General features: G+C 42.7%; 1 protein-coding gene across 4 annotated transcripts; it reads right to left on the reverse strand.

The window, feature by feature from the left end:
• Nucleotides 1-3,639: 3,639 nt before the first annotated feature.
• Nucleotides 3,640-6,539, reverse strand: USP51 (ubiquitin specific peptidase 51). 4 transcript variants are annotated; one of them, XM_039851414.1, is made up of 3 exons: nt 6,301-6,539; nt 5,974-6,079; nt 3,640-5,797 (listed from the first exon to the last, which is right to left on the reverse strand). In XM_039851414.1, exon 3 carries the CDS (start codon nt 5,746-5,748, stop codon nt 3,640-3,642), a length of 2,109 nt encoding a protein of 702 aa, XP_039707348.1. In that variant the 5' UTR covers nt 5,749-5,797; nt 5,974-6,079; nt 6,301-6,539. The 4 variants fall into 4 exon arrangements, with proteins under 4 accessions (XP_039707348.1, XP_039707349.1, XP_039707347.1 ...); XM_039851415.1 differs by lacking the exon at nt 5,974-6,079; XM_039851413.1 differs by having other exon boundaries at nt 3,640-6,079.
• Between the last annotated feature and the right edge of the window lie 8,984 nt (nt 6,540-15,523).

A 15,523-nucleotide genomic window follows, 5' to 3' on the forward strand; every position in this document is an offset into this window, starting at 1 on the left:
ATATGGTACATATATATATATATGTAATGGTACAAATTTATTTATATATATATTTTATATATATATATATAAATAAATTTGTATATAAAAAATAAATAAATATATATATAAAAATATATATATAAAAATATATATTTTTATATATATATATAAAATATATATATATATATATATATAAATAAATTTGTAATGGTACATGCACGGGCTTTGAGGACCTGTGTTTGAATACTGGCTCCACTACTTAAAATAGTACAATGAACTTAAGCAAATCATTTTTCATTCTGAGTCTCATTTTCTCAATCTGTAAAGTGTGTCCAGTAATGATTGTCTCCCAGGATTGTTCTCAGTGAGGTAATAGGTGTAAAGTAGTTACCGTAATGCTTGTCCTATCTTGGTACTCATGAAACATTATTGCCTCTTTTTCTTTAATTGGGAATCGCCACATCATTGCTATAAGGTTTGAAGTGTAGCACAGGTCAGTGGCTGAGCTAACACCTGCTCCTTAAAAGACATGCACGGACCTGCTTGTTTCACAATTTTATATAATGGAGTCCATCTGAGGTCACTCTTCCTTCCCTTATCCACCTCTGTGGCATTAGGAACAGGAAGATACCAATTGACCATATAGTTTAGGTAATATGTTCAAAACCCTTAGCCAGTATCTCTATATATTCAATTTAGCAATGGACTCTGATTGCACAGAACCCTGTTGGGTCCTTTGGCCATCTTCAGAAGAATCACTCTTGTGGGAGGGGTGTGGATGGAGGCGTAGGGGAATTGAGAACTCTCATCTGGCCTAGCATGAGTGATATGCCCAACTCCGGGGAGGGGTGAGAGGAACAAGGCAAAATGATCAATAGCCTCACTAGAACCACGAAGAATGGAAGAATGGCTGGAGTACTAATGAAACTATAGCTCTCCACTAAACAAAGCCACTATATATCACTCCTCTGTTGCACAGAGCCATGATGTGCCATGTGATACAGAACTCTGAAATGGTGAAGTACAGTCTCCTGGGAAGGTAAATGAATGTGATACACCATAGAGACATATAGTACACAGGTATAAGGAAAGACACTGTGAGGAGTTCAGGGACACTGCAGTGAGGGGCAGTGTTGCCATGCACATACCAGAGAGCCCAGCACTCTGCTTCAACTGCTGCTCCCCCTTGCCACCCAGTCTCTCATGACTACCAATTCTTAGGTCTGTGCTCTTTTCCTTGCATTGTACCTGGGACTTCTTCCACACAACATGGCTACTTCCTCACTGAGCACCTTTCTTAAGCCACCTCTTCAAGTTGAGTAGCATTTCATACACCGTTTTTAGGCAAGATACAACACTGGCCACACTGTCTTGCATCACTGGGTCTAGATGGGCACATAATGAGAGCTTGATGGATGAATGGGTAAGAACACATTACTGAGAGGGTGAATAGAACAAATAACTGAACTCATCTTCACATTCAACAACCATTTATTAACACAGAAATGAATAAGGCTTGGCCCCTGTTCTCAGAATGCTTGGTACAGAGGGGCAGACAATCACAAAGCTGCAGCAGAATCACGGTAGAATAGGTACTATCACTGAAGTACAGACAAAGTACTTTGGAGGCACTGTGAGAGGGATACACAGGTGAGGGAGGAACAATTTTCCAATTTATATCTACCTAGAGCATTCAGGGAAGGCTCCAGAGAAGTCATCTGTGAGTTGAGTCTTGAAGGAGTAGAAGCCCCCAAGGATGGAGCCCTACAGGCTGGGACTCTTATGTAGATAAGGTCAGATAGGTGAGAGGTTCAGAGAATCAGGAATAAATGATGGAACAAGGTAAAAAAGAGAGTAAAGAATGAGTATACAGACTGTCAAGCACAAACCCTTAGCTCTACTGTGGACATTTAAAGGTCACATTTCTCCATCAAGAGGGAAGAGGGAGAGAAGAGGTTGGGAGGTCCTCAGATGTGGATCCCTGCCACTTCCTCAATCAGGCCATGGGGCTCAAACATCAAGTTTAGAGATTCATAGTTGAGATCTAATATCTTTACACCACTCAATTATCAAAAGCCCCTTTTCAGAAGTGAATAATTTGTTTGAATAATGCAGTTCTAAATGGGAGAGAGTCCCTGCTATATTCACCTTTTCCAGATGATATTGATTCTGCCAAATAGCTCTACTTCCTTCAGGAAATCAGATGGGGAACAGAACCTAAAGGGAAAGGTGGGCTAGAGTTGAGGCCTTACAACGATCTCACAACTGAATGATAAAATGATGGTTAAAATCTTTTTCTTACAAAATTCTATTTATCAACAATAAACTCGAAAAAACATGTTTACAAACCTCTTTGTCTTATTATTCCTGTCTTCATTTACTTTTTACATACCCGTATCTATTTTATATGCTTAAATTAAAAACCATTTTAAGCTTTTTTATTTTAATATTTTCTATTTAAATGTTTTAAATTTTTAAATTTTATTTAAATGTTTTAGATTTTAAAATTTTATCCCTTTTAAATATTTAAAGCTTTTATTTAATCTCAAATTGAACTTGTCTAAAGTTCTTTGTATATTTAAAAAGTCTATTCTCTAATTTTACCTTTTTAGATTTTTTTAAATTTAAAATTTTTAAGTAAACTTTGTATTTTTGTCTTGAATTGTTCTAAACTTTCCTTTTAAAACTTTTCTCTAAACTTAAATTTGAATTTTCAAACAAAACAGAAACAGACTCATAGATACAGGGAATAAACTGATGGTTGCTGGATGGGAGAGGAGTTGGGGGACTAGGTGAAAAAGGTGAAGGGAGTAAGTAGTAAAGATTGGTAGTTACAAAATAGTCACAGGGATGTAAAGTACAGCACAAGGAATAGTCAATAATATTGTAATAACTATGTATAGTGCCAGGTGGGTACTAGACTAATCAGGGGGATCACTTTGTAAATTATATAAATGTCTTACCACTATGCTGTACACCTGAAACTAATAAAAATAATATTGAATGTCAACTGTAATTGAAAAAATAATATTTATCCATTTCATCTTGGTGTCCCAGATTAAGTAATCAAAGTTTCTGCAGCCCTACCCTCATTATCCTTAAAATTTTTTCAACATTTAAAAACATTTTTTTCTTTTAAAATTAAGTTTATTTTTTAAGTTTTTAAAGCTTTTAAAAATTTATTTCAAAATATTTTTTCCACACCATGTGACCGGTCAACTACAGCCAGAACACCAATTGTGAAGCTTTTTGCTGATGAAAGAATACTACCTGACTTTCCACAGTATTTTTATAGAAATAAATGACATATAGTGCCAGAATATCTCTATTCTCACTCTCTCCACCTACGACATTCTTTTCACTTAATTATGTTTTATGTGACCATTTTTGACCTCCCTCTTTCCATTTCTTAAGGCTGGTCACTAGTATTTTTTTTTCCCCCACAGGTTATGGTAAAATATGTTCTTTATATCAAAGTGCTAATTATCATATAGGTACTATTGTCATTGTCAATTCCAGGAGGTTTTTGTGATACTTCAAGAGGTGCTCATTGTTGTATGGGTACTGTCATTGTCCATTCCAGGTAGGTTTGTGTATCACTTCAGGATCTACCTTTTCATTCCTTTTACTTTTTTTCTGGTACATGGTCTGGTAAGACTACTCTTTCTCTAGACCCTGTTTGTGATAGAACAGTAAATACCCTTCACTGTAGAGTAAGTCCTCAATGGTAGCCTTGGTGATGACGGCATCATCACAGCTGAACCACTGGTCCTTTTGTTGTCGGATAAAGCTGGTGTAGTGTCCACTTTCCAAAGTTCCATGGTGGTTAATCACTGCAAACAAGGAATACTTATTCTCATTGGGCGCACAATCAGTTTGTGGCTGGTCATCTTTCATTCCATTCTCTTTAGTGGAGGCCAAAAATGGAGTCATGTCCAGCTCCAAAGGAAAGGAGATAAAAGTATTAATTTTTCGTCTCTGTTTGCCTAAATGTTCAAACCGCTTTAGATGAAAACAGGCCACAATGGGTAACTTCTTCATTGTGAGCTGTTTGGTAGATTCCTGGTAGCTTTGGCAACTACTGCATTTGATTTTGGCACTGCTTCCCAGGTGCTCTGGCCTTGTAAACCATTGGAGGCAGTCTGTGAGAGAGGGGATTCCTGGCATGTAGTCATCCCTATGCACTGTGCTGTCAGGCCTCTCTGGACTCTGAGAACTGAATGTGGCATAAGAGCCAGGCAAATCCAAACTGATGTCCCAACACGGGTCTATTGTTGTGGACACGCTATGGCAAGCCTGACATGTGACATCAGACTGCAAGCCACCTGTAAAGATTTGGTCTATAATGCAGTTACAGCCGTTGGGGTTACTGGCTTCCTGCCCAACACTATCATCTTTGCTGTGTCTATGCAGTACATCTAATATGGCAATAAGGAACTCATGGGCATCCTGCTGCCTGTACCCTGCTAAGTGTTCTGCATGAATCCATATCAGGTGCAGTAACTTATAGGGAATGTGAGGAGTTCGGCTTCCAGAGTACATAGCATGAAAAAGTGAAGACATTTCACAGACAAGACACAAGCTGGGGCTTGTCATTATACATTTGTGCTTGTTAGAGAGAAAGAAATCTTTCAGTAGAGGAATATGGGTAAGTGCCTGGACAATACAATTCATAAAGCAGGTATTCCCAAGATTGATTAGCCCTCTTAGGCCTACAGTATACACTGACTTTTTTCTCCTCTTTTTCTTGGGTTTCACCAATTTTGGCTCCTGTTCCTTTGACTCACAGGTTGATTGCTTCTTTTCAATACCTGATGCCATACACTGTTGTTGAGAAACATCTGTTGAGGTGGAAGTTAATAATTTCAACATTTTCTCTTTTGTTTCTTTGGCAATCTGTTCTATGTCTTTGTCATATACGTAATCCTTACACATAAAGCAATATATAACCCCATGATAGAGATCTACAGCTAAATTGTGCTGTTCTGTTTCTGCATGTTTATGAATATGTTTCTCAGTAAAGCAGCCAAAAAAGACACAGGAGAGACAAGAGTGGAGTCTGTTCACATAGGTACTACATACAAGACAGATGCACGACTTTGCCTTACGCTTCCTAGTCTCCGGGGTCCCACTCCAAACGAAACGCTGGTAGATCAAGCGAAGGTTCTTCTGCCAGTTCTTGGCTACTTTAAAGCTCTCCACATGAGAGCAGCCTGTGGGACCCTGATCAAACTCCACCTCCAGCAGCCAGTCCCCAAAGCCACCTCGATCCCCAGAGCCGCCTAAGTCACCAAAACAGCTTTGCCGCGTCCGTGGCCTGGACACCGGCCGGGATCTACGCTGAGGTCTGCGCCAGGGCCGGGGCCTGGGCAGCGGCGGGGGAGGATGGGCTGGAGGCGAGGGTGGGGCCGAGGGCCGGGGAGGGCCTCGGGAGCGGGCCCGGGACTGGGGCCGAGGGCGGGGCTTGCGGCGCGGGCAAAGGGGCGAGGAGCTGCTGGGCCAGCGAGGCGGGGTTGAAGGGAGCACCTTCTCGTCGCCGCCGCTGCCGCCGCTCCACGTCAAGTTCTCAGGCGCGGGATTCCGATCCTGTAATGGCTCCAGCTTCACCTCAGGTCCCAGGCCAACACACACTTTCGTCCCCACCGCCTCCACCTCCATTTCCCCCGCCTTCTCAGCCGCCTCCTCAGGCAAGGCTCCTCCCCCACCTCCCGAGCTCCAGCAGACCAAAGAGCCAGAGGGTAAGGAAGCTTCTGGAACTTGGGCCATCAGCTCACCGCCTGGTCTGAGGAGAAAGGCGTCTGGAATCGAGCTGCGACTGTAGATGAAATGAGAGGGACTGCTGTGAATAATCCGGCCAGTGTCATGGCCGCGGCGGGCCATTAGCGCCCCCGGGACCCTCCCACCGGCCCTTATGCTCAGCCGCGACCGCTGCGAGCTCCACCCCCTGTATTCAGAGGCTCCCGGAGCTGGTGTGGAGACCGAGGCGGTTACCTGGCTTAAAGGCGATCGGACCGTGCCCAGGGCGCACGGGGGTGGTGCGGAGTGGAAGAGAGGCAGACGGAGAGTGGAAAAGGTGGGGGCGGGGGTACAGTCTGAGCTTTAGGGTGAAAAGAAATGGAATCTTCTTTAAAAAAGGCGCCACCCTCTGACTGCCTTTCCTGCGCCTTGCGCAGCCTCACTTTGGTACAGCTTCCTCTGACGTTCATTCCTTATATCCTAAAACACACTTGGGTGAACATTTTACCTTAAAAATGGCTGAAAGGGGGTCACCTATAGAAAATGGGCTCAGGGGAACAAAATGTCCCCCTTCCACCTTACCTGTGCTTCTGGGGCTGGCTGTGTTCCACCTTTTGCCCCTACCTCCAAGCGCAGTCTTTCACTCAGCCACGCTCTTGCGCCCTCTCATGCTCCTTCGTGCTTGTGTTCCCTCTCACACCTCGTTTCTTGCTTCAGCACCCACATTCCCTATGATTCTTTCAAGAATTCGGACTCCTCACGCCCTCCACGCGTTCGCCGCTCCAGTCTTCAGGGCTCAACCCCCAAAGTCCCTGCCCCTTCCCGCCCCCTCAGCGCCCCCAGCCCCGCTGCTTGTTTAAAGGTCTGGGTTACCTTGGGCCCCAGGCGCGTGATTCAGAACGTCAGCAGCTGCTGCTGTCCAGGCACTTCTCAGCCAGCCTTCTCTCCTGACCTCTCCTCAGGGCTTGTCACAAGGGGGCCGCCCCCTGGCCCCTCCCCTCTTGATGCGCGGCCCCCAGCCCTGGATTCTGCCCTCCTTCAATGATGAGTGGCACCGCTTTACTCGCAGTCAAACAATCCTCTTTTTGAAACGAATTCTACTGGAGGTAACCACAGCGACGAATTCTAGAGAAAGCCCCTGAATGGAGACTTTTGGCCCTCACCAGCCCCCGCAGAAAAAAAAAAATGATCTGGGTTGGGGTGGGGTGGGTGGGGGTGGGGGTGAGGAAAAGCTTCAAAGGGATGGCAATTCCATGGCAGGAATCTCTCAGGGACCCATGAGAGCCTGATACCTGGGAGTGGGGAGAGAAAGCATAGGCAAGGGCTTCAGGCTCAGAAAGGAGAGCCCAGGCACTTGCTAGCTGTATGAGCTCAGATAAAAGACCTAACCTCTCTGAGCATTAGTTGTATCATCTGTTAAGCAAAAATGGAAATAATAATCCTATCCTGTTATGAACACTAAATTAGTATATTTAAACTAAAGGATCTTTATGGCAAGCTTTATCTTTTACATCTTTCTCAGTCCCCACCTTAAAATCAGCCTATGACATGATGTCTGGTACTTAGAGTAGAACAAAAGAGAACACTTCTCTTTTTGGAAGCCTTCTCAAAGTTATTACTCAATTCACTGGATTATTCCTCCTAAATAATTTATTTACACGAGCATGCAGCCAACGAATGTACACGGATCCCTTAACTGTACTACCGTGCTAAGTTGTGCTATGAGAAATGCAGACTAAACAATTTGTGCCCTCCGGGAGTTTATAGTCCAGGAGATTTTCCTTCCCTTTAACAGATACAGCATCCAAGGTCACAACCCCCACGAAAGCTGCTATCTCCAGGACTTGTTGCTCTTCCTGTTCAATCCCAAGAATTTTCCTGCTTCTTAGTGGAGATGTTTAATGCTACATTTAATCTCTCTGGGACCGTCATGTACCTCCTTTCTAAACCTCAGGATTGAGGTTCAGTTCTCTCAGTCTTGAAAGTGGTATCTTGTAGGTGCCTTTCCAAAATGGATGTCAGTGATTGTAGGAGGTCAAAAAGATTCAATAATCTGTATAAATTGTTGGAGTGAGCACAGATCGACATGATCTTGGAGAGAAGAACCACCAAAATTGTTTTATAGTCCAGACTATAGGTTGAGAGGTTCAAATAAGAGTTAGTCTCCTTCAGGTGGATATACTTTCAGGAACATTTGCCTGGGAGACAAGAGAGCAATTCTCTTATACTTTTTCATCATTAGTAGCTGTGTTTGTAACCTTAAGCAACCTACACATCATCTTTACAACTCAGTTTCCTCTAGTCAGAAAAGAGCTGGTTTGACCTGTTAGCAGTTCTTATCATAAACTGATGGCAACTTAGAAGGAATCTTAATATTTCCAATTCACAGATATTTGGCTTTCAAGTCACCTAAGGGCCATGTAGCTGACTGGAAAGGCCACTGCCACTCTCATGGTTCTAATTGCCACAACCTCACACCGGAGAGGGAAGGCTTACTTTTTTCAGACTACAATTTTCAGTTTCTCTGCATATGGCTAAACTCTCAGTACAGGAGCCTCGAGAGATGGGACGATACACTCAAACTGAGGTGACTTTTGGCTCATTAGTTTTTTTCTTTTGCTCTGGAGTTTTCAAAGGACTTTTAGTCAAATAATAATAATCATAACAAGAACAGCAGGGTTTTCCAACACTGTGAAACTTGGACCTGTGTAAATATTAGAGATTTAGAATGGGATTTAGAAAGATGGCACCAGAGGGTGGAGGAACACACATGAAATGTGGCAGTAAGGTGAGAGAAGCAGAAATGGAGTCACCAGTGGGTCCTCAGAAGGATTTTGAGGGGAGGCAGGGTCAGAGAGAGGAAATGGCCTGCCCTCCTGTTAGTGAGTAGGTAGTGGCACAGGGGAAGGTGAAGGCCTCTGGTGGCCTGAGGGGCAGCCCCTCCTGCCTTCCTCACTTCCTCTCCTCCATCTGAATTACCCTTTGTATTGTGTGTCCTTCCTTTGGCAGAAATCTGGAGTTGAGTAAGGAGAGCTCAGTGACCCTGGAAGTCCCAGAAGTGCCACCACTACCTAAAAACAGCCAGTCATTGCCCCCATATACTGGTCTGCTCCAACCAGACTGAACCTTGTGATTCCAATCCACATCTTGACAATAGAGCCCTGAGGGCTACAAGAGAGAATGAGTAGGTCCTCAGGATTTCATGGTGACTCTGAAGTCACCCCAGAGGTCCTGTCCCGACTACATCCCCAGAGTTGGCTTTGGTTTGGACCAGTCTCCGAGGATCTGGCCTCCCTCCTGGTTTCCCCTTGTTTTACATCCAGATCAATCACTCTCTCTAATGTAGGGAGGAGGCAAGAGAACTAAAGTATTAAATCAAGCTATACCTAGAGACTGCAATATGCTGGTCAGCTCTGTAGCCAGGCCACAAGGACACCTGCAGAATAAAGGAAGATTTCTGCTAGGATTGCTAACAACCCATTTCCCACACCTATAAAAGGGGAACAGGAAAAACAGTCTTTAAATAGCTGCCCTCCACAAATAAAACCATAGGAACCTATGGATTAAAGGCTGGAAACTACCAGCAGGCCTCTCACACTACATGTTCTTTTCTTTTCTTTTCTTTTCTTTTTTTTGTGCTACAGACTCTTCCTCTTCCTCACTGTATGTCCATATTAAAGGAAATGGATAAACAAAGTCTTTAAACTGTAACTCACAGAAACTAAAGAGTGACATATAAACTGAATTCCCTGAACAACTGGGGTCCCTCCCCATGTCTCTTTCTTGGCCATCTCAGTGCCTTTACTCTAACTGCCCTCATCTCTATTGTCTCTGTCCCTCTGAGTCTCTCTTGGGATCTCTTACTCTCTGCCTCTGAGAGGAGACCACACTCTGTATACGGAATGTATACATTCTCCAATAAACTTTCCTTTTGACTCAAACTTTGGCTCATGTGTTGAATTCTTTCTACACTCTCCGCCAAAGAACACTCTTCTCTTGATGTAAGGCTTGGTCTCCTCCCAATTGGGGGAATTTTCCCTGTCCTGCATCACTTCCAAGAGGCCTTCTCTGATCCCCTAGCTCTGGAGGGAGTCCCTCACAGTACAGCAGTACTACATGGGCAGCACCCTGCTGGACCCAACCTCTCTGAGGAGAGTCCTGTTGAGATTGAACACTGTCCCAGGCCCTCACCCTCTTCTAACTCTGATCCTTTTTCAGCAGAGGGAGGCCTGCATGAAGAGACCATCCACAAAGAAAGATATCCTGTGGAAGTATAGCTGGAAAACATGTCTAAATCGCAATCATGTAGAAGTACCTGGATGGAAAAATTTAGGAATTGTAGACTCATTTACAAAGGAAAATATTTCTCCCTCCCCTCCCCCACAACACTCCTGCACCTAGTTAAGGGCATTTGCTTAGCCACAGCTAACAAAAGAGTGGCTCATTTGGGATTAAAAGGTGTAGATGGATATGCTGACTCAGTTGACTATTTGCTAGCTGTGTGACTAGGGTGAGGCCCAATAATTTGCTTCTGACAATTTACCAGCTAATGCTGGTGCTGAATGTCTATGCCTGTGGTATGGTGACTGGACTTTGAGAACCACTGCTGTGGGTTAATGTACGAAGAACCGCAGGTCAAGGCCATCTGGCCTTAATAGCAGAAACCTTTTCCGATGTGGCTGGTTTCTCAGGACTATTTTACCTTGGCTTCTATTATTGTTTTCTAACTGCAGGAGGTGCTGGGGGTGGTTTGGGGTGGAGTGGAATAGGAAATAGAAGGATTTGGAAAAACATTTCTTCTTGCATTATTCACAGTGGCCAGGATATGGAAGCAACCGAAGTGTCCTATGACAGATGATTGACTAAAGAAGCTGTGGTACATATATACAATGAAATATTACTCAGCCATAAGAAGAGATGAAATACTACCATTTGCAACAACATGGATGGACCTTGAAATAATCATACTAAGTGAAACAAGCCAGACAGAAAGGTTGAAAATCACATGATGTCACATATGTGAGGTATAAACCTAAAAGCAACAAATGAACAGGACAAACAGAGACTCATGGATATGGACATTGGACTAGTGGTTACCAAAAGGGAGGGGGGAAATGAAAAAATAAAATGTTAAAAAAATTATGTATATATAGTATAAAAAAATAAACTGGCATTTAAAAAAAAACACCGCTTCTTTACTCTTGCTGTCTTGGGATCTTTAAAACAGCCCCCACCCCCCACCCCCAGAACTTCATGCAGCATCATCCTTCCATCCTGGGCCACTTCTCAATCATCTCACTTCTCTGAGGCCAGCATTCTAAAAGAAAGACTTGCAGCTATTGCCTGCTCCTGACTAGGTTTGCAGGGAAAGTGGTGTGGACCGGGTTCACATCTTTTAGGACCCGTATTGTCTGCCAGTCTCAGGCCATTACCCCTCTGGATGCCTTCTTCTGCTCTCTTTCTTCCCTGTGCCCAGCTTGTAGCTAGTCTGCTTCCAGCATTCAAAAGCAGTAGCCTCAGACACTACTCTCCTGCTTACTGACCTATAGTGACTACCTTTGGCTACTTGCTTATTTTTTCATGGAAAAATTGCCCAACTTACTCTAACTCCCCCCCACCCATTATATGCCCAAACTCTTTTTGTCCTCGAGACTCCAGTTCTTCAATCGCAGAAGTCTCTATATCATTTCTGTCGGTAAGATAACAAATACGAAAACACCCAGCATGTCAGCCCAATCCCTTCCCTTCTCCATAGATTCTCATTCCAAAACTACTAGCACAGGCATTCTCAAACGTTTTGTGCTTTGGGTCTCTTTGGCACCTGGATGTACCCTGTGGCTCCCTTAAGAGAATAATATAGTTTTTAATAAATGCATTAAATTAAATGTACAAGATTATAACAAATTTATTATACTGAAATATGGTTTAATTTTTTTAAATACTGTGATTTGATAACATGTGCTTCCTTATTAACACATTACATAACAGTATCTAGTAATGAACATAATAACTACCATAATTTTGTTTTGAAGTACTGATAAGCATAAATAGTACTTTGAGAAACGTAGAACAAATGTAATGTGATACGATCATCTTTATCGGTGATATTGTCACATATACTACTGATATTACTGTGGTCTCTTACCTAGGATCATAATCGAAGGACATGATCAATTTAAATGAGAAGTAGGTGAAAATAAAGACAAGTATTTTTCTCATCCATATGTACAGAACTCTGTGAACTTCATTTTCTGACTGCTCTTGCCTCATAATGCCATGAGCACCTTATCATGAGCAGCTTCGTGGGTAAATATGTTCCAAACCATCTATGGAATGTGTATTATGTGCTCTTTTATCTACACCCGTTAAATGTATCCTACCACTTCTGCTACAAGGGAGGTATTGTTATTAACGCCTGGCCAGTGAGGGTCCATCCAATCTGCAAACACGCAAACATACATGCACAAGGTGCACACACACACAATTCTGGAAACTTGTCTCAGGTAGCACCCTGTTCTACTACTAGCACAGCAATGAACAGAAGTAAGATATTTGGAGGGGCACTGAAATATGGTGGAAAGATTGCCATCTCCTGTCAGGGTAATGGATCCCCAGAGACGGAGGATCTCCTAGGCAGAAGTTCCCAAAGAGTGTAAATTTCCTTTACTATATGGCTATTGCCTTGGAGATGGTGATGACTTTGATTAAGATGTGTGCCCTTGGTTCAGACCACTTAAAACGTTCCTGCACCTCAATTATTTTCTCTACTAAGCTGACATATGAGGGTTAGTAATTTCCATTACCTGGTTTCTTTTAGGTAAGAGAAGTTCAACCACACCACCCTCGACATTCTTACCAGAGGTGCATATTATTGTATACATGATTTGCCTATGCATCCTTCAACAAGAACAACAGCAACAAAAAAGTAAATTTAAAAAATAAAACGTGTTTAAGAAATCAGTAAGATATTCCCTTCTTTCACAGTTCTTTCTCTGGGTAAATAAACTTCGTATCAAATTGCAAAGCTATTTCCAGCACCATTTGTTTAAGGATGGCTTACATCTGCCAGAATCTGCAATAGGTGACTGATAGCTCACAGCCCATTTCTCATATTTCACTTGCTATTGTTCCCATGAACATGACTATTTCATATTTTTTTCTGCTCCTCATCTCTTGCCCACACATTACTCTCAGTAATCCAAGCATCTCTTTTTAAAATTTTTTTAACTGTTTATTATGGAAATTTTCAAACACTCAAAAGCAGAAGGAATAGTACAATGCACTCCATGTACCCATTAAGTTCAAGAGTCATCAACTTCAGCAATCGTTAACTTTCTTTGTGTTTCATGTATCCCCCATCATACTAATTTTTTTTTCTTTCTGAAATACCGGGAAGCAAAGTGCAAACATCAACTCATTTCACCCAGAAATACACTTGAATAGATAAAGACCAGTTTTAACATAACCGCCGCACAGTATTACACCCAAGAAAATGACCAAGACTGACTTAACACCGTCTACTACCCAATAACTTTTCTGTTTTCCCAGTTGTCTTGTAGATGTATTTATACAATTTGTTTGATCAAATTAGGACCTGAAAAATTCCACACATTGTATGTGATTGATATGTCACTTGGAGTCTTTTAATATACTGCCATTACCCCTCGTCTTCTCTGCACCATTTACTTGTCAAAGAAAATATAATCTGCTCACTTCTTGCCAGGGCTGGAGAAACAAAGGGGTTCTACATTAGAAGCCTGGCTGGAGCATAATGGCAGTCATGGTTTTCCTGATTCTTGGGCCAGAGGGTCAGGTCTGAGCAGCTCTTATGTCAGATCTTTCTTTTTTCTATTTTTTTTTTTGCTTTAATGTGCTTAATGTGCATAACTTTTACGATGAAAATAGAAAAGTAAATAGAAAAAAAAAGACCTTCAATCAGACCACGTGTCCTGCTTTTTATTGTCGTCGTGGAATGGGCACATATTCCACATTCTAATCATAAGAATTAGGGCTCATCTCTCCCCATCAATTTTTGACCCACAGTCATATACACCAGTCTTGAGAACTTTCCCTCCTTACCCCTAGGTGCACCAGAAGAAGTGTAGGCCCCTTGGACCCACTCCATGAGGATCTTACGAGATTCTCCAGGGAATAGTCATAGAAGTTGGAGACTAATATCAGCTCTCATCTTCACCTCTGGTGCTCTCTGCCATCTCCTCCTGTTTTATATGCAAGAAAGGAGCAGTCTCATCTTGACAATTCTCATCTAAGCAGGATCAGTAGAGGTGACAGAGGCCAGGGGCAGTATACGGGATGGTTTCACCATCTGCTGATTTCAGGATTGCGTAATTTCCAGACGCAAAGGTGTGTGATGGCAATACTAGTTTGAAATAATAAATGCAAGCCTTTGTCATTTTTCCAATAAATGTTTCACCTTCCAACAGTCATACTGGCCTTGGGGTGGGGGAAAGTGTGATGTGCCCTTGTGAAGAAGGATGACATGGTATAGGAGAATGAGGTCACTGACTTTTAGAAAAAAGTGAAATAAAGTGTTTTATTTTTCTCAGAAGTGTGGGAAGGGTAGGGGAGAGAGAAGAAGAGAGGGAGAGAGTGAGAGAGAAGAGAAAATTAGGTAAGATACATGCGTCCTGATATCTTCTGACAAATTCTGTAAGTGGTGGTATTGGATGGTTGGGAAAGCTGGATATAGAGTTGGCATGTGCTGACAACACTGGGGCCATTATGGCTGTTGGAAGACAAAAGCTTTATTGCAGTCTATGAGGACCCTTTATTCAGAGTGGATATGGAGAGATCAGATCCACGTCTGCATTCTTGAACCTTCCACAGCTATCATTTGCTTTAGAAGAGATCAAGAATATCTCACCAACCTCATGGAAAGGTGCAGAAGGCAGCTGGATGTTTGTTGTTGAGCACACCAGAGTCACTCTAACTGGGATGAAGGGATCTTGGAGCACATTGGTCTACAAAGTAGGACGTGCACACATACGAAGTGAGTAAGAAGAGCTATTGAGGCAGAGGAAGAAAACATTAGAAATTCTAAGCATATTTATTTTTTATCACATCCTTTTAAATTTCTAATTTTAGTGTATGTTTTATGATGAGCGCTGCATACTAATATAGTGTCACCAGTATGTAATTTGTAAATTAATCTACATATGTTGGAGGTATGTGCTCGAAATCTCTGATTGCTGGTGCATGTATTAGGTTCTCGGGGCTGCTGTAACAAATGGCCACAGACCGGGTGGTTGGGAACAACAGAAATGTATTCTCTCACAGTTCTGGAGGCTAGAACTCTGAAGCAAGGTGTTGGCAGGGCCACGCTCCCTCTGAAGCCTCCAGGGGAGGACCCTTTCTTGCTCTTCCTAGCCTCTGGTGTTCCTTGGCTTGTAGATGCATCACTCCAATCTCTGCCTTTGTCTTTGTATGGCGTGCTCCTCCACGTGAGTCTGTGTCTGTGTGCGTTCTCTATTTTATATAAAGACAATAGTCGTATTGGATTTAGGGGCCACCGTAATCTAGTACGGCCTCATTTTAACTAATTACATCAGCATAGACCCTATTTCTGAATAAAGTCACACTCCGAGGTTCCAGGTATACATGAATCTTGGGGGCCTGCTGCTCAACCCAGTACAATGTATAAGGAAAAGTTATCGGACCCTTGTTGTAGCGAATGTTACACTGGGCAGCCAGCCACAATGGAGTCAACTCTGAGTTGCAGCCAAATCTTGGGGGATCTATGAGTCTAGCAAGAGAACAGTCCAGTAAGAAAGCAGTATTCAAGTAG

Source organism: Pteropus medius, unplaced genomic scaffold (assembly GCF_902729225.1).
Source record: "Pteropus medius unplaced genomic scaffold, Ma_sr-lr_union100, whole genome shotgun sequence".
In the NCBI taxonomy this organism is placed as follows: domain Eukaryota; kingdom Metazoa; phylum Chordata; class Mammalia; order Chiroptera; family Pteropodidae; genus Pteropus; species Pteropus medius.

Bases quoted from the DNA above. Each gene is read 5' to 3' on its own strand.
- USP51 (XM_039851413.1), bottom strand. From the start codon at position 5,862: ATGGCCCGCCGCGGCCATGACACTGGCCGGATTATTCACAGCAGTCCC.